The sequence below is a fragment of the Hyposmocoma kahamanoa genome, unplaced genomic scaffold, assembly GCF_003589595.1.
Source record: "Hyposmocoma kahamanoa isolate Upper Pololo Valley unplaced genomic scaffold, ASM358959v1 63, whole genome shotgun sequence".
In the NCBI taxonomy this organism is placed as follows: Eukaryota; Metazoa; Arthropoda; class Insecta; order Lepidoptera; family Cosmopterigidae; genus Hyposmocoma; species Hyposmocoma kahamanoa.
This window is the reverse complement of record NW_020653851.1, coordinates 2,398,114-2,423,403: the sequence shown is the minus strand read 5'-3', so window position 1 is coordinate 2,423,403 and position 25,290 is coordinate 2,398,114. Positions and strand designations below refer to the sequence as shown.

At 35.6% G+C, this 25,290-nt stretch overlaps 1 protein-coding gene across 5 annotated transcripts in view; it reads right to left on the bottom strand.

Moving 5' to 3' along the window:
- Window positions 1–25,290, bottom strand: part of LOC113230295 — a 72,144-nt gene that overhangs the window by 14,531 nt on the left and 32,323 nt on the right. The window contains exon 3 of one of the 5 annotated variants that reach the window (XM_026464166.1): window positions 2,453–2,922. The exons of 2 other annotated variants lie outside the window; for them this stretch is intronic. In XM_026464166.1, coding sequence (XP_026319951.1) covers window positions 2,823–2,922 — 100 coding nt within the window. In that variant the 3' untranslated portion in view covers window positions 2,453–2,822. Of the gene's footprint in view, window positions 1–2,452; window positions 2,923–7,052; window positions 7,380–25,290 lie in introns of those variants that run through there. 2 more of the 5 variants (XR_003310480.1, XM_026464165.1) reach the window with 2 other exon arrangements.

Below are 25,290 nucleotides of genomic sequence, written 5' to 3'. Positions count from 1 at the left end.
GTATGCAAGGGGTAGCTGATAATTTTTTTTTATAAAACTAAAATAAAAAATTATTACTTAATATATTTCAATGAACGGAATATAGCAATGAAAATTAATATACCTACGGTCTACTTTATTTTTAAAACTTTCGAATTTCGAAAAACAAATGCCAAACAAAAGTAAATTTACATTCGATAAATTTACTGCACGCCACTATCGACAACAATGTAGAGCAATTAGCTGCTTCAACATAGTTATGAATTAATACGAAACTTGATGAGCGTCAGGATAAACGTCTAAACGGCCATAATAGAGTTTTTTTTCTTTTTTTTACTGTAGTTTTCGTTTTATGTAATGAAGGAGGCAAACGAGCAGACGAGATATTTGCAACACCAGATGAGCTGCCTACGCGTTGCCAGCCTTTGAGAGCCGTGCAAACACGCTTTTTGAAGAACCCCATGTTATAGTGCAAAGGGAATACTTCAGGAGGAAGATCATGCCACACCTTGCAGGTTCAAGGAAGAAACGAACGAGATGCCCGCGTGGGCTTACAATGCCAGGCATCTAAGATGTGGGGATGGACTCTACTCCTTTGGCGGGAGGTGCGATGGTAGAAACGAGATGGTGGCACCAGTTCGAAAAGTTCCCCAGAGCACTTCCCATTATAAAGACGGTAGAACACACACAGAGAGCCAACGTCTCTCCGTAAGCTAAGGGGCTCCATACCGTCTGTGAGTTTGAGATCATCGATAATACGAACAGCCCTGCGTTGGATGGAGTCAAGTGGATCAAGCTGGTATTTGGGAGCTCCTGCCCAGAGATGCGAGCAATAGTCCATATGGGGCCGTACTTGTGTTGTATATAACAAAACTCGGTGACCTGGAGAGGAGAGAAGTACTGCTTCGCTCTATTGAGCACTCCGCTTTGAGCTTTTTTGAAGCCAGTTTGGCTTTGCTCTCCAAATGAGTTAGTGTAGTGAGTGTAGTTAATAAATTCACCTCAATTTCAAAGTCGCATTACTAGAGCTCGTGCCGGAAATTGAATTTACTACCAATATGAGATTTATATTAAGTTCTAGTACATTTGTAAATCAGCGCTGAAGGCCAGCGCCGGCGACGTAACACATGTTATACACGTATGACAGGTATACAATTGCCTTGTGACGTCTTCGCGAATGCTTTTCAGGCGGATGACTGTGAAAAAGTGATAACTTTGCATTTCCAAATAAATACGGAACTGGGGTGCGAAGCCTCGTATCGTCAGACAGAGATCAAAACGATTTCGTTATTCATAAAATTAGAAATAAATTCAAATTAAACATTTATCGCATTCGTTCAACGTGATAGACGCTGTTAGGTGACGTCTTCAAATTTTTCTCTTCTTTAAATTCCATTCATCATAAGCTATTTCAAAATTAGAGAAACGAAAAAACAGAAACACAACAAGCAGCATTGTCAGTAGCTATGACTACCAACGATGAAGAGCGCACCTACAGAACAATATAACGAGTTTTATGTAAAAAAATCCATCAAAAATCCAAACGATTTTAAATAACTTTTTCACCCTGCTTAGACCACCAGATGTAAAAAAACTTAACATTGAAGTTACATTCACATAGCATCTTGACAAGAGACAAACAAACAAAACATTAGAAACGTTATCAACCATATGCGAACTATACAAGAACAAACACATGCCTTTTATTCTCATGGGAATGAAAATGAATTGCTTCGTTTGTATTTAAGAAAATCTCCTTTTTCAAATTGCCTGTAAGTAATCATTATTAAACAATAGATTTTATTTTCTTAGTTGTACAAGGTAATGAAATATTATCTTACAATATTGGAGTTTCAAAATGGTCACCGTAAATATATGTAACGATTTCCCGCGAAAAAATGTCAAAACATTAAATTATTCAAGAAAAATTACAATGTAAGATCCAGTGATGGCAGTATGGCTCATTACACGCCATTGCCTGTCCTGAAGGATAGAAATTTTACTACTACATACTTGGTACTAATATCATACAAAAAAGGTATGACAGTTCTATGTAACGTAACGATCAAAAAATGTTTATAAACATAGAATATAGTTCTTGTGGTGAGCAGTCAGGGTTTAAAAAGAATTTAATTCTCTGAGAAAAGATCTGATAGAAGTTGATTGGCTGAATTTTGGTCACATTAGAAAACTACCCTGTGGAACCGCGAATCTATGACTTCAATAATTTCTCAGATGTACATTTGTGAATATTTCGTAGTTAATAAACAACTCTAGTAAACGTTGAAGGTAAACATGGTGATGAAACTCCATGCTGGTTTCGAAGTACGGTTCCGACCCTAAACGTTTAAAATAGAGGTAACCTGTGCCCAGCAATGGCATGGTCAATGAAGTGTTGAATGTAAATTAATTTTACACTTATTAAGTGTACAACATCTATAAAAACACAAAAAATGAAATATTAAATAGCTTTTAATGAAAGAAATACGTAACATCAGATAATGTAGATATGTAGATATAAGTTAAAAATGTAGATAGAATAATAAAATAAGTTGTTCAGCTGGCCATAATTAATTAAAATTTAAGTTTTTTATTTTTAGAATTTTTCGAGACAATGGAAATAATTTTTATCATTTGTTTATGATTTATTAAGACCCCACGCGGATAGCGTTTGAATCTTATTAAATGTAACAAACTATCCTACAAGGTCCTGAATTTATGTACAGAACAAAATTTTCAAGAAACAGATCGGTCCTAATCTACTGTACTAAAATGGAATAAAAGTAGCATTCAATTCTTTTTTGGCCAGTCATCGTTGTCAAATATTTCCAAACTTCTTTTTATTAATCAGAATCTTCAATTCGGAAATCTGGTAGGTCCACTTCTACTTGAATCGTGGGCTTTTTGTTTCCGCTATCACCGTCTCCAGAAGGCACGCCTTCCCTGTCAAAAAATGGTCTTTGTTTTAGGATTTGGCTGAAATTTAAATCCGAAAAATAGATTCCTACGTATCGAATGACATACAACTATAAGACATTGTAAAGTTTTTCTAGAAAAGTGTTTCAAAAAACATTGATAATTTCGTATTTTATAAAACAATGAAAACATTAAATAAAAATAAACATACCTTCAAAAAAATTCAAATCAAAATGTCCACCAATAAATAGGTATGTAAAAATACCTTGTTTACAGCGTGAAAAGCGGTATTTTATGATGCCAAATGGCCTGGCATTGGCAGAGTGGTACAATAATCTATGGCTTAGCAACCATCAGCTGATATCTGGATTCCCGCCAAAATTACACGATACATACGAGAATTGGTCACTTGAGTGTTTGTGTCATTGAAAATGTTACGAGTTTTTCAATAACAAACAATTTATTACGAAAACTTGTCAAGGTAGCGACTGTGCGCTATTTATAAAAGTTTTTTATATGACATACACACGTTTTTTATATCATAGACACGTTTTATACACTATGTATGATATAGTATTGTTTTCATACAACTATTGAACTACGAATATCACAATGAACTATTTTAGTACCTACTGTAGTTTTTTTAAAGTGGTGTAGCAACTTTAGTAATAGTAATAATTTTCTTTCGACTGAATCCATGGTCATGTAATAAATTAAAAATAATAATAAATATTTTTATATCAAAAATATTTAGTTGAAAAAAAGGGCGGGTTTTTGTAATCACATTGCGAACTAGTTTTTAGTATAAGTAATACTACGTTTTGTGTTTCTTAATTATTTGTAACCGCTAGGCTCTATGCCCAATGCTCAGCAAATAAATGTTAATAAAATCTAAATAATTAAAAAGATCTAAATTTTTTAGACATAAATAGTAAATAGCAATTAAAAAATTAAGTAACAATTCTATATTATGCTAGTCGGTAATAAATAGCTAATTGTTAATTTTTCAAACTCGATTTAGGTATGTGTCTCTATACGAATATATCATGTAATCCATCTACGCCTATTTAAAATTTATATGCGCTGCTTTTTCTATGCACTCTCAAGAACGAGAAATCAGAGAGTGCAGGTTGAGGACTTTTTTTGTCAGACCTCCTAATAGGTCAAGCACATAATAAGGTAAAACAAAAACTCTCAAATAAAAAAAGCCCTCGTCAGTGCGTTCGTTAGCCAGCCAGCCATACACAGCAGACTGGCGTGAAAAAAAAAGATCCCAAAGATCATAAAGGTCGTCGTTCATGCACCATGTTTAAATAAATATAATACGATTGCATGTAACACGATTTTTGTATCTGGGTTATGAATATTATTTTCTAATTGGTGAATTTGGTGAACGTAAACTAGAAACAGAACTTTCTTCTCTTTTAGTTGCAGCAGAACTCCTTGTGAGAGAGTTCGTCCAGGGAAGTACTGCCACCTTATCTATTTATATGCGGGCGCAGTAGCAGTGCCGCTAAGATCTTTGCGATTCAAAGCTCTGAGTGGCACTGCAACTGTTATGGAAATGCGTGTTTACCACTCACACACGTCTTGTCACTTGGCATAACAAAGAAATCTTGAAAATTTGTTACATAGTGATTAGAAGTTACGATGGCCCATTCCCCTTGAAATATACAACCAGTCAAATTCTTTGTTGAAAATCATTGACTTACAATTATATGGACGTCGGGTCCGCGCTAAAAAGTGTCCGCACTTGTAAGGCGCTAAAATCGTATACAGAGCGCGACACTCCGCTTTAGTCTTCATTTGTTCTACTGACAGCGCGATACTGCGATGACATAACAATTTAAATTTCGAATAGGTTGACTTGGGACATTTTTTTCGTGGTTTTTGTATTAGACCCGTCGTCCATTTATTTGTAAGTCAATGTTGAAAATAGTAATTTACATCGCTTTTTTGTAGCAGTAAAGCACATTGTAAAAGAGTTCATCTTGGGAAGTACTATCACCTTATTTACTTCCGCCGCCAAACAGTAATGTGAGCATTACTGCGTTTTAGTTTTGTAGAATAAAGATGCTAGCACATGCGACGTGTCAGAGTGACGGAAATAGTGGCAGTGCCTCAGATCTTTACGACTAACCGAAAGGGTTTGTAATTGTTATGGATAGCGTGCTGCTTACCACCAGGCGCATGCCCCGTTCGTCCGGACAATTTAATTATTCATTAGAAAAACTTTACTGTATTATAAATTTCGAATTTACTAAGAAGCATCGAGTATATAACCAGAAATAGAGACGAAATAAGGGCCATATATTCCTGGTAACACATTAGCGATACAGCTCTTATAAATATCAACTCCCGTTTGCACTGAAATATAGACAGGCCAACTATTGACCTGTGTGTACGTGTCCGTATATTCCAAAAAATATTCTGTATTTATTCTAATACAGATAATATCTCTAACAATGCCGTGCTGTTCTATTCGGTGGTGTGGGAAAAACAGCAAAACATCTAATTACAAAACAAACGGAATCACATTTCATCGGTAATTAAATTTTCGTCCATTATAGCAAAGTTCAAGTTACTTGGTCGATTTGAAGTGAAACAATTGACGACACCCGTCAATTGTTTCGAACTCGGGCTAGACAATCGCAGCGCAGTTGTCACAGTAATGATATGGCAGAATAGTTTCAAACAAATTAAATGACATTTCGTCTCTATTTCTGGTTATATACTCGATGCTAAGAAGTGACGATAGTTTGTATACCTATGTGTTAAACGAATGATTGTCAATGGTACAATGAGGCTTTGTAATAGCAATACTAATTCATTATAACAACCCATTCACCATTATGTCTACACGGTGAATGGCCTGAACGCTTCCTGGCGTGGGTTAGGCATCCTGTGGGTCAGGTCTAGATATCAAGGCAGCCTGACTAGCGACTACCTACGCTGTCGTTGAAATTCTTTATGACTAGAGTAATACACTGAGTGTCTGTTATTTATTTGAACATAAAGTACAGTCAACTATTTTTTTCTTATTATCTCTGATTTTCTATCGTCGTCGGATTTCTATCAGTTGCCCGTTGCACTTAATGTAGACTGGACGCAGTCGATTAACAGTAGCTACTACGTTTTATTTTCTATATTAAATGAAAGAATACACATTATATTGTTGTTTATTTTCTGTGTAAGACATTTTATTAAAGTGACGGAACGAACAGTCGTACGCCAGAGTGCCATTCAGAGCTTTTTAAATCACAAAGACCTGAGGGGCACTGCCATTGTGCACGTCACCCTGAGACATAAGTTGCCAAGTCCCATGTGCCTGTAATTTCACCAGCACCCTTACCCTTCAAAGCCGGAACGCAGTAATGCTTATTACATTACTGTTTGGCAGCAGAAATAGGTGAGGTGGCAGTACTTTCCTGGACGAACTCTTTCACAAGGAGCTATATCAAATAAAAAAACTGTTTGCTATTGTGGTTGTGATCTCATTATAAAAACGTTAGAAACTTTCTTGCATATCAATTTATGTAATAGGTAATTTTACATGTACTATTCACATTTTATTAGGTATGTTATTTATGTTATGTTATACTTGAATAACTATGAGGTCATTAATACATTCGTATATTTTTGCTTATAAATAATTTCTATAATCATGTACTCCGACATTTGCGACCCGTTTTTGATAATTCTTTTTTGTTAGTAATGGGTGGTTCCGCTTAAATTTGAAGAAAACATTCCTCCTCAAGTGGTGGCAAATTAGGGGATGAATTTGGTTCATTGAATTTCTTACTTTCTGTTAACCGATTTCGATAAAACCTGGCACATAGGTGTAATCTCAATGAAAATAAAATGTTATGGTGACCTAGAACTTATTTATTTATTTACTAGACTTTATTGACCACAACACAGAATGGTATAAAAGGCGGACTTAATGCTAAAAGCATTCTCCTAAGTCAACCTTTGAGGAACACGAAAATCACGAATGCGGCAAATTAAACAAATAATTAAATTAATAATTTAATAATAACACAAATATGATAAATATATAATCAAATATATAACAAACAAACCTATCACGTAGATATTATTTGTATACAGTAATTAACATTAAATATTAATTAATTGTAACAGAAAATGATGAAGATGGTGATTATCGCTGTGACAAACAATTTAAAAGATGCTTATGGACATTCTTTTTGAAAGAGGATAAACTAGGAGATCTTCTGATGGAGACTGGGAGAGCATTCCAGAGACGAGTAGAATGGAGAGTGGAGGAATCAGACATAAAGCCAGAATGAAAGAGAGGTATAGAGAGTACAAGCGAGCTAATGGATGTCATGAGACTCACAGAGATACTGAAATTTACATTTCAGGTATTCTGGATAGTGAGGATTGAAAAGAATGGAGTGTAACGTGTAGAGTAGTCTCTTCTGCCTGCGTAGACGCGCATAGGGAGCCATTTAAGTTGAGCCCTGAAAGAGGAAACATGATCAAATTTGCGAAGGCAGAAGATGAAACGGCGGTCAAGCTTATGTAATGGATCTTCATTAAGATCAGGGTAACAGAATTATAGCTTATCTGATCCTCTACAGCAGCTACCTTGTGTGTGGGCTCATATGATTCGTTTTGACGAGGACTTGTATGCGCGTCATTTATCGTTAAGTAACAAACACAATGAAGCCGTGACAGCCTAACGGTTTGACCTTCTGCTTCTTATGCAGAGGGTTGTGGGTTCTAATTCGGGCTCGCACCTCTGAGTTGCCCCTGAATTTATGTGCGAAATTTAATTTAAAATTTATCATGAGCTTTTCGATGAAGGAAAACATCACAGAAAACGTGTTGAAGTCCTCAAACCGCATTGGGTCAGTATGGCGGACTATGGCCTAAACCCTCGTCTGAAAGGAGAGCCGTGCCCAGCAGTGGGACGTATATGTGGTTGATGACGATGAACGAAAACAGTGAAAGTGGATAAGCAAACTTTTAAGGTGACTTATTTATAAAAGAGTTATAGTAAAAAATGTCAGAAAATTTTAAATTCCAAGCTCTCATATAAAGAGCATTTGATAATTATTGTATTTTAATTATATTGTATAATTGTATACTATCTTTCCCTTATTGAAATGGAAACAAATCTAAACCCCATTATATGTATAAAATTACCATTTTAATTCTTTTTACTATTGAGTTCTAGCAGAATCAATAAAATTGTTGGAATTTCCTACTAAACAACCTCGCTTTTCCTACGTTCAATCTAAAATAAACACAACTTTAAATAAAGCCCTTTTAATTTATAGATTCGAGATATTTCACACTTGTCTTTGAAAAAGATGTTCAATGTGTTAACACTCGTTGTTCAAAATTATATCTTATCTATCGTATCGTATCGTTTCTATTTTTATTATTTAATCTGTGGCCGAGTTTCATTTGGTACCTTGCATAACCTATTTTATGCTTAACATTGACCATGATGCTTAACTTCATAAAACTAGCAGTTTTCAATCGCCATAGATACAGTCGCGTCGACAGTAAACAAATTATTTTCCAGCAGCATTTCAACTGCAATTTTGAAATAGGAACCATTAAACTACCCCGAGTCGATACTAACCTCAGTTTGCATTAATTTTTTTCCCGTAGTAATACGGTTCATTTTGCTAGAGTCGAGCAGCAGGGAGCCTGGCTTTATTTCAGAATTTATTTTTTTACAAACGAAATTAAAACCATTGGACAAATGTATATCGTATAGTATTCGTGTTCTATTTAGTTCAGTTGATATAAAAAAAAAAAATTGGTAAGTATATGTAAAGTACCTACCTATTGAATACAGCGCATTTTGTTGTAAAATTTCGTGGTAAGTTTGTATTTATTTTCTCACTGTATGATAATCAGTATATATCCTAAATTTAACTAAACTGGTATGCCGAATTAACCAAAGTTATTTGAGGTTGTATAGACTCTTTTCACCCTTACAGTTATAATGTATTGATTGCAAACAAAGTATCTAAAAATCCGCAAACTCTTCTTTGTGTGTTGTTAATTTTTAATAATTTTCTTCATTGTTATTATTATTTTAGAGCCCGGTGTGTAGAGGGAAACGTAGTTAGTTACAGCTGCAGATATTTGTAGGTATCATAATATGTTCTTGTGGGACTTATGATTTCAGGATTGAACCCCATCGGACAGCACGGAACTATACCTATACTGAAATCGGACGTAGTTAAGCAAAAAGGATCCAATCCACTAAATTATCAAAAAATGAGTTATATGCACTATAAGATTCCTAAAGTTTAACCTCTTAGATCAGCAAAAAAATCCAACATATAAACATAATAAATATTTCTGGAGTTACATAACATTATAAGTTTTGAAAAGTGTGAGAAAGACTTTTACACTTCAAACTGCCATGTCTCGAAAGTGAATGGATGTGGATTGGATTCTTTTTGTTTAACTACGTCCAATTAGACGTTTTTTAACATGTTCGTCGCCGGCTAAAATTTTCAAAAATATTCAAAGGATGACATTGGCTTATATGATTGTTTTTCGTCTCATTTGTATATAAGTTTTTCGCGATATCTTTGTTTATAATATGTTTTGGGATTTTTTTAGTGCCGGCTACTTAAACCCGGCGCGGCCGAAACGGATTAATTATGACTTACTCGTAATGTTCGATCGAAGTTTACCTAAAACGATACCTCTGGTGATTTTAGATTCACAGTTCCCTTTCACATTAACCATTTATTTACTTGGTTTGTAACTTTTAAATTCAATTAGAAATTTCAAACCCCTCGTGAAAAGTTGTAATTTTGCAGATGTGGCCTTATTAGGACAAGAGTATGATACGTTGCACTAGAAATAGAAAATGCTAACTAGTATTAATAAAATCGATTGAGCTCGCAGTAGCAGAATGTTCCATGGTACCTACATTATAACTACCGAGTGTTTTTCTTACGAGCAAAGTGATTTTACTGCCAATAAACAAATTTTATACGCCTCTTTGTACGACCACATTTCTGTTTATACCGCTTAGAAAACAATTATAATGTTAACAATTACTCCAAGGTTAGGAGAGAATATGAATTTGCGTAAATAATTATGTAATTGGGAGGTTGCGAATAGTTAAGAAATTTCTAATTCGTACATGGTAAGTATAATAAAGCCATATGACGTGATCATATGTATGGAGTGCTTTTATCACATGAAGGTGATATAAAAATATACTAACCAATAATGTATACAAAAAATAAAGATAAAATTCATACCCACAGCCTTTACACATTAAATTGAATCAATTTATAAAATGAAATCAAAAAATTATAAAAATCCTAATATACATTAAAATCACTTTCGCGTATTTGTGATACCCAATAAAATTCGTTTTTAGAACACGTGTTTTCAATTGAGTAATTTCTTTTTTTTAAATGCTCCGGTCAAATTCGAATTCAAATATGTATTCGCCAAGACACCGTTGTAAATAGCACGTATTATTTGCAAGATATATAAACTTAGATTACACGGAGATAACTCTTTGACATTTTTAAGAAAATGAACATTAATTTATTTTAGAGCCCCGTGATTTTCGAAAAATAGTTTTAGTTTTTGCTCGAGTGTCGCAATTGGCACATCAGATATACTATAAAGTCATTATGTTGCCTTGTGGAAATTATTGGCATAGTACATTGTTTTGAAATATGACATAAATTAGACGCCCCGAGTATCGATCGATTATAAATTGTGCACCTCAGTCGCGTGAGGCGAGACGAATGGCCGGCCCCGCACTTGACCGCTTTTTTGCACTCTTCATCATTTCAGCGACGTGTAAGACTATTTTCAGACACCCTTTTTAAGTGAGTTTTAGAAGCGAAATTTTCGTAAGATCTCTCATAAACGTACATTGGACTCTATTCGTTTTGAATTCGTTGGTATAATGTGTGAAATAAATGGCAGGTTGCGATTATTTTTTGTTTTAAGTATATTATTAGGCTATAGGTTTCTTAACTAATTGTTATTTAAATCTTTTTAAGCTGATGGCTTTATAGCCAATGCTCAATAAATGAATAATAAAAAAATGAATGCGTAGTTACGAAAAAAAATATATTAGCCATGGATTCGTAGTTTTCGTCCAAAAAGATTAACACGTTGGTCGCCGACTAGAATGTTCAAAATATGACATTGGCTTATATGACTGTTTTTAGTCTCATTTGTTTACGTTTATATTTTTTTCGCGATATATCACTAGTTGGCTCTAGTATAGGATTATATGTAGTGCCGGGCATTTATTTAACCCGGCGCGGCCAAAACGCAATAATTATTACGTTTAGGCCTCGCCGGTCGCAATCCCGGGCAGAGTAATCGATGTTTACCTAAAACTGACGTACGTCTTTCATTTGAGATTTACCACAGACCACATAAATACTAGTAATAAACTGGTTAGTGGGTGGGGTCCGCGTTACCTAGCTTATCACCAAACGGGCATATGAGTGTCAACAGCGCATCAGTCGTCGTTCAAATGTGATACATGATTATTTTGTGGAAAAAATAGAAATATGCCATTATTTATTATGTCACGTAAGAAGCCAAGGTTCAAAAAATACTCCGGAAGTGATTTCCTTCCATCGGTAAGTACTAAAAGTCTGTATTTTCTAATATTTTGAACAATACAATACTATAATTCCGAAACAAAACTATTTTCTTGCAATTCGATATGTAGAAACTCTGTATTTAGAAACTCGGTTTTGGTTTAGTTCAACTTTTTTTTATTATAGCGGTACCAATGTGTAAACATAAATTGTTTACAGGTATTTAAAAGCTAACAATTTTGATTACTTATATGTTTGGTCCAAACACTCGCAATAGTTTTTTTAAATTTTCAATTTAAGCAAAAACGATGTATTAATGGAAAAAACGAAATATAGATAGAAGAGGTACAGTATCGATAATTTTACAATGCACGTAAGTTCGTGGAGTATTAAATGAAGACTTTATGAGATTGGAGATTTTCTTTCCCTTATTTACATGACTCCTATCTCCCTACTTGCTAATTATACGTCACCTTCGTCCGCTTGAGTTCTTAGTTTTATCAAAGGCATGATTTACATTTGCAGTTTTTGTATTAATTTTTTTCAAGTTTCCCGCCGGATCCTTTTTAAAGGAGAAATAGACTGAAGCAACAGGCAGTAAAAGCTGGGTACCTACTAAATGTAGCACCATTTGCTATAGGCATTTCATGATATCATATTAAATTATGTACATATGAATAACATCTAATTACAAAACAAACGGAATCACATTTCATCGGTAATTAAATATTAAATATGTAATTTTGCAATTTAGCAAAGCTCAAGTTAATTGGTCAATTTGTAGTGAAACAGTAGACGACACCCGTCAATTGTTTCGAACTCGGGCTGGCCAATCGGAGCGCAGTTGTCACAGTAATGATATGGCAGAATAGTTTTCAAACAAATTAAATGACATTTCGTCTCTATTTCTGGTTATATATTCAATGACCCTAATTATAGCAAGTGTAAAGCAACGCCTAGATCAATATTCCGCTAGTTATGAAACATAATGTCGATATCAATTAAATGTCAGATCCCGATCTGTAGATTGTCAACTTTTTGCTTTTATTCTAAGAAGTTTGTGTTCATAGGATTTTTAGGTTTTATGCGACTAGTAATAATAAAACCTTATTAGATCCAAATAAGATTCAGTTTTTTTTACTAAAAGTTTTTTATTATTGTCTATTTTCGTTTGATAATTTATAACCAATCAAAATTATGCTATCTTAGTACTAATGTAAGATTACGTTTTCAATTGTGTGCGTGTGGCGACACCGGTTTTGATACAAATGTTGCTTGATGCCATTTCCATTCTTTTTTCTTCCGTGAGATTTACATTTCACATTAACCATTTTTTTTGTTTACTCGTAACTTTTAAATCCAATTTGAAATTAAAGCAATTTTTTTTATTCCAAATATATCTATATTTTTCTCTTAGTCTAGAAAAGTATGTATGCCGTCAAAAACCCTAAAAACCAAGTGGCAACAGCAGTTCTTCAGGGCCATGCTGGTCATGTTATATGGTTAAATACGTAGCGTTTGCCACCTGAGGCGTGAACGAGCATCGCAAAATTAGGTGCGTCGTGCCGGTCATTTTAACCCCCCCACAGCCCCAATAGGTAGATGCCGGTCATTTTGACTTACCACGGCGATGAACGTGTTAATTATGTGAACATTGTGAAAGTATATTGAAACACTTTTAATGAAAATGTAAAAAATGAGTAGCTTTTTTAAGTAGACAGAAACGCGTTTCTATATGAAAATTAGTTTTAACACACATCAAGTGGCTAGGGATCAAGGTAGATTTTTTTTTAAATATTTGATTACCCTATTACAGTTAAAGAAAAATATCTATATAAATTTATTAAATTATTTATTTAGTTACTTATTTTTTAAATTATGAAAGTGACCAAAAAAAGAATCATTGATTTTAAAAAAGATAAATAAAAAAATCTGATTTTCCATAATTGGCAAGGCAAAAACGTGTTTGATGTCTTTTGACGTGTATATTTTGTATGGCTGCCCTTAAATCTGAATAAGAGATATTAGTTACATAGATACTTGTACCAAAAATGCATACAAATAAAGCTATGAACGTGGCAACTCAAAGTATTACGTCGTTGTCTTCAGTACATCTGATTTTTTATTCAGCCCCTCAAACCTGTATAGTTTGTCTAGTATTCACAGATCTGTTAGTTCAATAGTGTTATTTTCATATCTGGCACCGGTCCAGAGTGACGCACTAAAAGCGATCCTAGGGTGTTGACGGGCATCTGCATTGTCCTGATTCAATATTAACGCTGATTCTATGATACTATCGTTGCCAGAAAAGAGAAAGTACTGAATATGAGCTCAAATATTATTTTTAGTAGCTGTACAGCACCTTGTGACGGAGTTCGTCCAGGGTAGTTCTGCCACCTTACCTATTCGGCCTTAGAATAATAACGCATAGAATGATAGTTTCATATCAAACGAACTGTCACAAGTGAGGCAAAAATCAAATTCATGTAGGCTAGTTTTAGTAGTAGGTTAATTTTCGGTTTTAGTGAATATTTATATAAAAATACTAGTTGAAACGCGTTACTTCCTTGTGGAATGTGATGTTAGTATCTATTTTATGCTTGTCTGACGTATTTTTACACTCATTTACCGCACATTTCGTAATTTTTAGCTAAAGTCCTGGAGCTGTTCGCGGTGCAAGTTGACCTTGAGCACTGAAGGCCCGCCCGCTCGTGTAGGCCCTTTGGGAGCGCTTCAATTTGCCTCACTTATCGTGTGCGGGCTAGGTTTCTATGCGTTATTATTCTAAGTATTCGGCATTATTGTGTTCCAGTTTTGAAGGTAAGGGTGCTGGTGAAATTACAGGCATATGGGACTTGTCAACTTATGTCTCAGGGTGACGGGCGCAGTGGCAGTGCCCCTTAGATCTTTGCGATTTAAAGCTCTGGCTGGCACTGCAACTTGTTCGTCCCGTCACTTGATATTATAAAAAAATAAAATGTCAAACAATGAAATTCATATTATAAGAATAAAAATTGTGAAAATCAAACGACTTATTTCTCAAAACGTAATAAGAAATTTAAAAAATTCATTGAACGTAGTAATTTACAATTACTGTTCGATCAACATTTTTTATAAAAAGAAAGCGCATATTACAGTGCGGTGACTATACTAAAGTATAAACTCGTTAAAGGGATTGCAGTAGGTAAGTAGATTTAAGATCCATAGAAAAAAAATCAGCGATAAGCTCACTCTTTCCGCGTTAAGAGATCTGTAAAATAGCTCTTTAAAAATTTCTTTCTAAAATTAATTTGTCGTCTTTCTAAGGTGAAAATAATATTTCTATTTCAAGTCTATAGCGTCGGGTTTCCAGAGACTTCGTGCTTTCGTATTTCCGTCGAGGTTATGTTACGCTGTAGACGCTTAAAAACTGTTCCAAATGACTTATATATTTTATATCCTTTAGCTAGTACTGAACTCTTAAAGAGTGAACAAATGGATCACCAGAAAAGGTACAAGTGAATGGTTGAATTCATTTTAAGAAATGGTTTCCGGGCGTGAAATAATGAGGTTCTTTGGAACCATTTCACGATTTTCACTTTTTTGTCTTAAAGTGGAACTTTAAAATCAAATCACATAGGATTTTTTATTTATTTGACAGTGCTTTTATTTTAACGTTTTAACACTGCAAGCTAAAGGACGACGTTTAGTTTGTAAGTTAATTATTTAATAATAATTTCTTTGGTGGCCATCTTGTTAATTTGATTTTCGAATATTTTTCACTTCCCGATAGGTGTGGAGAGCCACAACAAAAAAAATAAGATTCATCAGAAATCATTTTCAATTCCGGCAATATGGAAAGTATCCTATTTCTGTCGCCAAACAGTAATGTGGGCATTATTGCGTTCCGGTAATGAGGGGTAAGTGTGGTGAAATTATAGGCACATGGGACTTGTCTCAGGGTGACGGGCGCTGTGGCAGTGCCCTTTTATATCTTTGTGACTTAAAGATCTGAGTGGCATTGCAACTGGAATGGACAGGCGTGTAGCTTACCATCAGGCGCATGACTAGTTTGTCCCGTCAATTAGTATTGCTTAGAAAACATAAATCAGAATTTGATTAGATCTAGGTTTCTACTGCTCATGTCCGCTGGCAACGGTTTGCATATTTAGAATACAAACTTCCTCCCAGAGCTTCGCATGTATCGGATATGCTAATAACATTATACAACGAAATAAATATCACTTTCAATGTATAACTTTGTAAGCAACGCCAATTCTCGTGTGTTGTAATCGAAGTGATTTATTGTCTATTGTAGATATGAGAAAGTACATAGCTACTTGTTACTATTTGTAGATCTCCAAAGATATAAACTAGATAAGTAGTTACTGTTTGGTATTTAATCTATAGATATGTCACACTCTGCGCCGGCGCACCCAACGCGACGACGCGCTATTTGCGCGCGGTGCATTAACCTCGCTACGTGCATAATACCCGCACTGCGTGGGCACGCACAGGCATGCATTTATTTGGCGTAATACCAGAGCAATACAATGGAGAGGCAACTTGTATACATGTGGAATGATTTTCAATACTCGCAGATTTCATATCACGATACGAATAATTTATTTCATAATAATGGTATGATTATGATCATATTATTATAATAATAATAACGCATACATTCATAGGTGCTATGAGTGTGTGCGAGTGAGTCCAGTGAGTGCCATGGACACACAGATAACCACAAATTACACCCAAATTCACGAAAGAAATCAGTGTAGGCCATACAAATATTTCTCCCGGTCCGGGTATCGAACCCGAGACCTCTGCTTAGCAGACCAGCATGGAAACCGTTCAGCCACTGAGGCAGTTAGTATTGATACAAACAATGAATAGACACAAACAAAAATTCCTTCGAACCGGTTAGATTCGAAATGGATTCGAACCAGCGATTGTTTGCCAGACCAGGGCCAACTAAGGTACCTAAAATGACGCCACAATGTAAAAACGAGTGACAGTCAGATGAAACAAACTGTATTCTACAGCCAAAGAGTTCCATTTTCAAATGTTGTAATTACTTTTTAAATATTGTTTATGTAAGTGGCCAGTTCCTGAAACATACAGTGCTATGTAACAATTTAATTTCATTTGGAAAATTCTTGAAAATAATTAAACACATGTAGAAGCAGATTTCTTATAAATTACTTTATGGCAACGAGGTTGGTACAAGATTCATAATTTTTGCTATAGTCTGCCTTTGATTAATTTCACCACGTGTTTCGAGTAATCACCATCATCATAATTCACTCTCAGGCGAGGGTTAAGGCCATAATCCGCCACTCTGGTCCAGTGCGGCTTGGGGACTTCACACGTTTTTTGAATTTTTCTATGACTCTTGTTGCAGATCTTTGTTTTTGGTTTTTAACGACTTTTTGACGTAGCGCCATCTGTGAGAAATCTATGAAAGCTTTTTCTTAACTCAGCCACTCAACCTTTTCAGCTGACTAGAGATGTCGCTTGAATAATTGTAAAATTGAATGTCACGATGTTTAACCACCATGATACAGGATGGCCCATAGTAACGTGCTTTGTTCAAATCACTTTTTCTCAGAGACGCAGGGACAGGTGGGAGGGGAAATTGCATCGATGGATAGCTGCGTTCGTGCCAATTTAGTTACTATGGAGTAGTTCACGGGACAACAGCGCGCTTTTTGTGTTCGCGCCTTTTACGAAAATAATCGCTCTTATATCATTGTTCGTCGTTTGTACCGTTTAGAATATGGTTCGAATAGCAATAGAACTGCTCTAGTGTCAATTTAATTAAAATATGGGTCAAACGATTTGAAGAGACCGGTTCCACATTCAAACCACGAGGCAAAGGCCGTGAACGAACCTCTCGTACAAACGAACGCGTAGAAGAAGTAAAGAGATTGAGCTTATCTCTTCTAGAGATAGGCTCACCTTTGTATATGTCCTTTATAACTTGTGTTTCATATATCTTTTCTTTGTGCAATAAAGAGTTATTATTAGAGATCAGTGCACGAAAATCCTCGCATGTCAACTCAGAAACGTTCGGCTGTACTGGGATTGTCTCGAACTTCATTGCAACGAATTTTATCACTTGACTTAAAGTTTCAGCCGTTTAAAATACAGCTGGTGCAAGATTTAAAGGAACAAGATTTACAATCACGATTTGATTTTGGCATTGAGGCATTAAGGCAGGCATTAAGCCTTTAACAACAACTGATGATATTTTTTGCTATGTCAATAATTTAATATAATCATCTATCGGTACTTCAGAGAAGACGTACCTGTAATTTGAAGATGAAGGAGTTGGATTTATATCTTCTATAAACCCACGTAACTACTGTATATGTCATTAAAATGGCAGGAAGTGTCTGTGCAAAGCATATAGAGCGCACTAAATCAGAGTTAGTCAGTAGACAGCGTCAACTACCGGCATTTATGCAGTTAATACATCTGCTTTGTGATACAGAAAATCTGAAAATACTCAGAATATTATGACGTGGATGTATACAATAAGCTTTAGCGAACGGGCTCTACCTAAACGTAGTTCGTTACCCTATTTTGGACATTATCAAATTAAATTTTAGCATAGTGGGAAAATGGTTGCATTTCAATTGGACGGCACCTATGACTTTGTGACTATAATGTTTAATAGCGACACCTCTTGCTAACAGTGAAGGAATACAGAAGAGCTAAGAAGATTTACAACCCCTCCTGGTCCCAATTAAGACCTAAAACACACTCCTTAAGGCTCAATTTTTATTGCGGTGGAATGGAATGGAAGTGAATTTTTAAACGATATTGTATTGTTGTCTCGCGCATGCTTGAGAATGCTCGCGCATTCCGCGGAAGGTTATGGCTCGTATTTGGTTTGTACGTTACACTATTGACAATAAACTGCATTATGCAATGTACAATATCGTTACAAAAATTCGCTTCCATTCCGTTCCGCCGTAATATAAATTGAGTCTAAGGCGACGCCGGAGGAGAAGCGGCAAAACTGTTTGGCAGGATGAAGTGGTTTATATGTTTACTATTAAATAATGGTCTTATGAAAAAATATATACCATACAACTAAGGATATTGTCTAGAGAATGTGATAATGTCTTACATGATAGGAAGTATTTTATCCGATCATATAAAATCTTGAAAACAAAACGAATTGTTTAAGAATAAAATATTTAATTTAGAACATAATTTTTATATATATCTGATATTTCCTTTAAATCTTAGAGAGAACCTGCTAAATTTTGGTTTTTAACTGCAGCCCTATTAGTTGTTAAATTTACATCTATCCCAAAATTTGTAAATTGCCCAGCGGCTTAATGACACGCCACGCCGCCGCCTGCTGACCTGTCAGTCGCCATCGAGCCCTTGTCGACGTCTGCGTCAAATATTCTCCATATGTTCTTATTTTATTCATAAATTAATTTACAACGCGCGGGGTGCGAGTGGCGATAACCTCACCTAAAATCTAGAATCGCATTGAAATACCTCGCTTTAAAGGAGATCCGTGACCGGTAGTGAAACGTATAATAGGTTGATGATGCAACTTGTAGTAAAAAGACGCAGTAGTACCGTTAAGTCGCTATCATCGCATTTTTAACTCGTATATTTCAAAAATAGGAAGTATGCAGGACGGGCTTCCTTAGCAGCAGACAGCGCTCGTGATAAAGTGAGACAAATTCGCTGTTTCCCCTCCCGGTGCTGCATTATGCATTATCTCTTTTGTTCTTCTTTAAGTAGGAACCCGTACTTAGTACCTACTCACTTATCTCCTCGTGGGCTGAGTGATGGAAGTCTACTGACGTTTCGCGTTTTTGTTTGGTTATCCTTGAATTTCGTTTCCTAGTTTTTAATTTATAACTGTTTGTCATTGGAATGTATTTCTATTGAGATATTTTACAAGTTCTGTTTCGAGGTTTAGTTATTTTCTTAAACGCAAAAGTTCGGTGCTAAAATAAGGTGATACTAGTTTATCCCATTTACACCATTGGATTAAAAATAAAAATTGTTAAACTAGGATAAACTAGTGCCACTTATACCATTACAGGTGTAAATGGGCAGGTTAGTACCACTTATATACCATTAAAATGGTATAATTCAATGGTACAACTGGTCCGAAGGCAAAAATTCAATGATTTCATGTATTTGAAGCTTCGATCATAATACGCATATTAAGATCGAAGATTTGAAATCTAAATTTTCAGTAAGTCTCTTAAACAGTGTTCTTGTTTTACAATACGAGTGTTGATGTTGTTACGATTATTGTACACGCTAACATTCGAACCGTCTCAATTGACAACGAACCATTCTCTCACTCGACTACTACTTTTGTATTCGTTTAATTAGCCATTCAAAATGAATAAAAAAAGTTGTCAGTTTGGATTGCACTTTCATATTTGAGAAAGTTGACATCTTTTACAGTGAAATCTAGCGCACTGTAAGGTCGCGTTCCCATTATGTCGTAACGTTTTATTTATCATTGGACGACTGTCGCGTCTAGCCTGTGCCCATATCACGACTGCCTGTCGTGACTGTGTCGTGGACGTTTATTTTATCATTGAACGACTGTCGTGTCTAGCTATTCCCACTAGATCGTGACGACAATTCATCGGTTTACGGCAGCCGCCTTGTCAAACGACAAGTCACGACAGAATCGTTTGAAGCTGCGATTATCTGTCGTTCCGTTTTTATAGTGACGTTTTATTTACCGTCTGACGACTGTTGTTCTAACTCTTCCCAATGTCACGACAGTCTATCGTCTAACGCCAAAAAAGTCATGAATGACAGTTAATCGTGTTGTTGTATGTGTGAACAACTTAATTAAATATACAAGTCACGACACTTTTAAACTGCACGACTATCTGTCGTCACGACATAGTGGGAACGCGCCCTTACACATAAAGAAGCATTGTTTTGACATTACACATCGAAATTGAAAAGCGATCTATAGTAATCAATGTCAAAGCTAAAAAAAATCTTTATTTCATAGGTAAGCAATTTTAGATGATCACCTGTGTATTAAAAAGTGACGTGATAGCTAAGCAAATAACACTTGAAATCTTTTATTGATTAAATTCTACTGGTCATTCGTACAGTAGATTTCCCTGAGAAGAATGAGCACGAAACTTTAGGGGATGCTCTTTGTAAATAAACATTTGTATATATTTTTCATTGACAATATTTATTTCAAACATTAGAGATCAAGGCTGCTTGCAAGAGCCAAACGGGACACTACCGCGGATTTTTGTCATCCAAGTATGCAGAAGCTGTATATAAAGTGTTTGATTCACTATAGTTTTGAAACTCGTGAATGGCAAATTTTGAATATCAATCGGACTCTTATTATAGAAGCGTATTATGCACTGCCCTCATTGACTTACAAATAAATGGACGACGGGCCTAATAACAAAAACTACGAAAAAAATGTCCCAAGTCAACCTATATAAACGTAGTGACATGTCAAGGAATATGAAAAAGCTAAAACGTTGAATTTAAATTGTAATGTCATCGCAGTACTGTCTAATTTTGCTTGCTTCGCTGTCCGTCGAACAAACGAAGACTAGAGCGTGAATGACGCTCTGTATACGATTTTAACGCCCTATAAGTTCGAACACTTTTTAGCGCGGACCCGACGTCCATATAATTGTAAGTCAATGATTGCCCCTTAAAAAGTTTGTGACTTTCAGAAGTCGACTGTCAAGAACAGCTACTACTAAATATACAGATTTGAACTGTAAATATGAGAGATATTTTGTGTGTAATGCTTCTCTATACATAATATAATTCCGAACTAATAGTGTTTGTAGCTGCAGCGACGCGTGTCGAACAAACAGACGAACATTGTATGGTTGACAGGTTGAAATTATTTCTTTTTGGTCCAATTGGTTACATCATGGATCACGAGACTCGCACAAAATCTATAAGTCACGGTTATGAGTGTGACTCAGTTAAATTCATTATTTGCATATATAAGACAAAAATGCTACATTGTTTTGTGTTTCCTTAAGTGAGTAATGAAAGTAAACATGTCTGGCCAAACAGAGGCGGTAGCGGGAGCGTTCCGGGGTCGGGAATTTTTGTGATGTGCGAGTTTTTATGTACCCTGCGGCATTGAAACCGGATGGCGAGGTGGCGTGGCAAGAGGCCGAACGCTATGACAAACGGGCGCGAGTCGGGTCCGGGGTGGGTGCGGGTGCAAGCTGTATTCCACCGAGTTCTATGCAACCATCCACACAGACTGGGGCGGCACTCGGCAGTGGAACGGTATTTTTATTATACTCTCGAGTGTATTTTTGTTAAAATTCAATATGAATTCGACTGAAATTTCTTTGGCGTTGCTTCCGTAAAGCTAAAAAAGCCATTTTTATGGCGTTTTCTGTGACCTAGCTCGCGGCGGACAGCGGCATTAATGCGGTCGGTGTGACACCAAAAGCGACGTTCCATTTACTACATACATTTTAAAGAAATCATCGTATCGTTGTCGGATAGTGTTCCAGGAAAAGTTTAGGCAAGAAGCATATATCTTTAGTAGTAGTAAAGCTTCTTGTCAAAGAGTCAACCAGTGAAGTACTGCCACTTTATCTGCTGCCAAGCAGTAGAGCATTACTGCGTTCCGGTTTTGGAGGATAAGGGCGCTGGTTAATTACAGGAACATAGGACTTTTCAGCTTAAGTCTCATGGTGACGGGCGGAGTGGCAGTGCCCCTCATCTTTGCGATTTAAAGCTCTGAGTAGAACTGCAACTGTTATGGACAGGCGTATAGCTTACCATCAGGTGCAAGACTGGTTTGCTCCGTCACTTGGTAACAAAATAGCATGAAAAGAGACCATTTAAAGATTATAATATTTAATTACTAGGGTCGACGCAAGATGTTTATTTGAAGTCACAACACTGTTCTATGAAATTAACCAGCTTTTCAAACTGTGTCCCACTTGTTTTCATTTTAATTAGGGTAAAACCGGGTTAGGTGGCCATAGGGGGCAGATGGTCAATCGCAATATTTCAATGATCCGCTAACGAGATGGCGATAGTTGTTGCTCAGTTCGCATCGTATCGTATTTAAGTGCAAGTGTACGGCAAATGTGCTGAGTAAAAAAAAAGAACAAGTAAGTGAGAATTTGAAGAAAAAAGAAGACTTAAAAAAACAAAACACCAAGTAAGAGTCACAAAACACTTATCTAAGTCTAGAAATAATTACTGGCCATCTTAACCATAGTCCACAGGCCAATCGTAACTTCTTTTAAACAAATTTTATGGTTAGTCTCGAGACAATTTGTTCTTTTTTCTGTTAAATAATTAATAGTTAATTGTTCAAAGTTTAATAAGAAATAAAGATTTGCAATGTAATATCTAAAATTTTATTTTGACAGTGTTTAGAAAAAAACTGGCCAGGTAGGTTTTACCCTGTACCATCACAAATTTCAAGACAACTCTTCGTAATCGAAATGCCCATAAACGCAGGCTTCAAGGACGTCAAGTGTTTCAAAGATCTCGCAAGTAAAAGTAAAAGAGAATATGTTCTTTCATAAAAATTATTACCCGAATAAATTGAGTAGAACTCACAGAGGAAAGCACAGATAAAACGATATTTTAAATGTTTTCGTATTAACAACATAGCCAGCAACTTACAGGAAAAAACTTAACTGTCCGAAGTCTGCAAACGAAAAAATCGTTCAAGATGAAATTTCACTAGCGTGTTATAAATGAGTGTATTGTTATTGTTATTGTTATAATATGAATTCACACGATTAAAGTTTCCGAATAACAATCGAATGTTTCACGTAAAACTTACACTAAGCACTAAGCGTACTAGGTACATTTATTACGCATTCGCCCTTTGATGATGTTAACAACGAATGATAACAACGTCCAAGAATAATACAATATTAATTCACTCATAAAATTGTTCAGATTTTAGTTTCAAAGGAATCTAATAGTTTCTCAGTAGCCATAAAAAGACAAACGATTGGTAAATTAAGTAGAAACGTTTTTTAGTTTTCATATCGAAAACGCAAACGATACTGGTGAATATTTTTGTTACTATACTAATAATTACTGATTTGCCATGCGAAAGTTTGTCATGTAATGTGCTTTAAAATAACATTTCCAGTTTCTAGTTTTAGTTACGTCGAAGAACGAAGACGATACGTCTATATCTGTTGTGACCATTTAAGGACACACCGGAGACTCTCCAGGAATAGTCGTGTGTATTTAGATGCGCCAACGCAATCCGAACTGCAGAAAGAGCAAAAAAGAATTGAAATGCCGACTACAAACTAAGTATATCACCGTTAATTTTCTGTGAAAACGATTTAAATGATCCTTCATTAATTTGAGCGCCGCTTCCTTTTAGTTACGCTGTAATTGTAGACATAGGTAAGTCTAAGTGACAAAAATATTGAATAACGAAATATGCCAATAACACCAATTTATCTGGTCTCAAACTAGGGAATTACCTGCACTATGAGTACTAGAGCAACGGAATTCACTCAGGGGCATTAACCTGAACGCCAAGACCAGAACTAATTTCGAAACGTTCTCTTTTCAATTTTTTTTATAGTATTAAGTGACTGACTCAACAAATAGGTTAGCGACATACATTGTAAAAAAAAAACATTTTTTTATGATACCAAGTAAATAAACGGTTAATGTGGAGAGGAACTGTCAATTTAAAATCAACAGACGTATGTCGTTATAGGTAAATTTCGATCGAATACTACGAGTACGTCATAATTAATCCGTTTAGGCCCCACCGGGCTTAAAGTGTCCGGCACTAAAAAATACCAAAATAGGGCCAAGTAATAAATATCGCAAATAATTTATATACTTTTTTTTGTAATATCAAAAAACAAACAAACATCTGAGCGGCATTGCCATATCGCCCGACACTTTGATACAAGTTGACAAGTCCCATGTGCCTGTAATTTCACCAGCACCCTTACCCCCCGAAACCGGAGTGCAGTAATGCTCATGTAACTGCTTGGCGGTAGAAATAGGTAAAGTGGCAGTACTTCACTGGACGAACTCTTTCACAAGGAGCTCTAGTGTGAAAGGAGTGACAAGGTTCACGGCAGTAAAACGAGAAAACGTCAGGTCCACACATTTATTTGAAGTCGGTTAAGGAGATGAAAAGGTAACAAAAGAACTGGCTAAACAATAAAAAGCTAAATAAAGGCTGTAACAATAAAAGGCTTAGAATAATAACGCATAGAAACCTAGCCCGCACACGCTAAGTGAGGCAAATTGAAGCGCTCTCAAAGAGCCTACACGAGCGGGCGGGCCGTCAGTGCTCAAGGTCAACTTGCACCGCGAACAGCTCCAGAATTTTAGCTAAAAATGACGAAATGTGCGGTAAATGAGTGTAAAAATACAAACATAAAATAGATACTAACATCACATTCCACAAGGAAGTGACGCGTTCCAACTTGTATTTTTATATAAATATTCACTAAAACCGAAAATTAATCTACTACTAAAACTAGCCTACATGAATTTGATTTTTGCCTCACTTGTGACAGTTCGTTTGATATGAAACTATCATTCTATAAAAGGTATATAAATATAACAGGTATAATATTACAAAACACTTCCTAACTTTATGAATATTAAGATCCTAAGTAGACACCCCAAAAGGGCCGAGTTATACTGAATTACAGATACGTATTCATTAGGTACATGATAAAGGCTGTAGTGGTTATAAATTTATTAAAATTGGCACATTATTTAGATTAGGTAATGATTATAAACTTATTAAGGAATCAAAATTAGACGCGTTTGAATTTTAACAGCTCCGTAC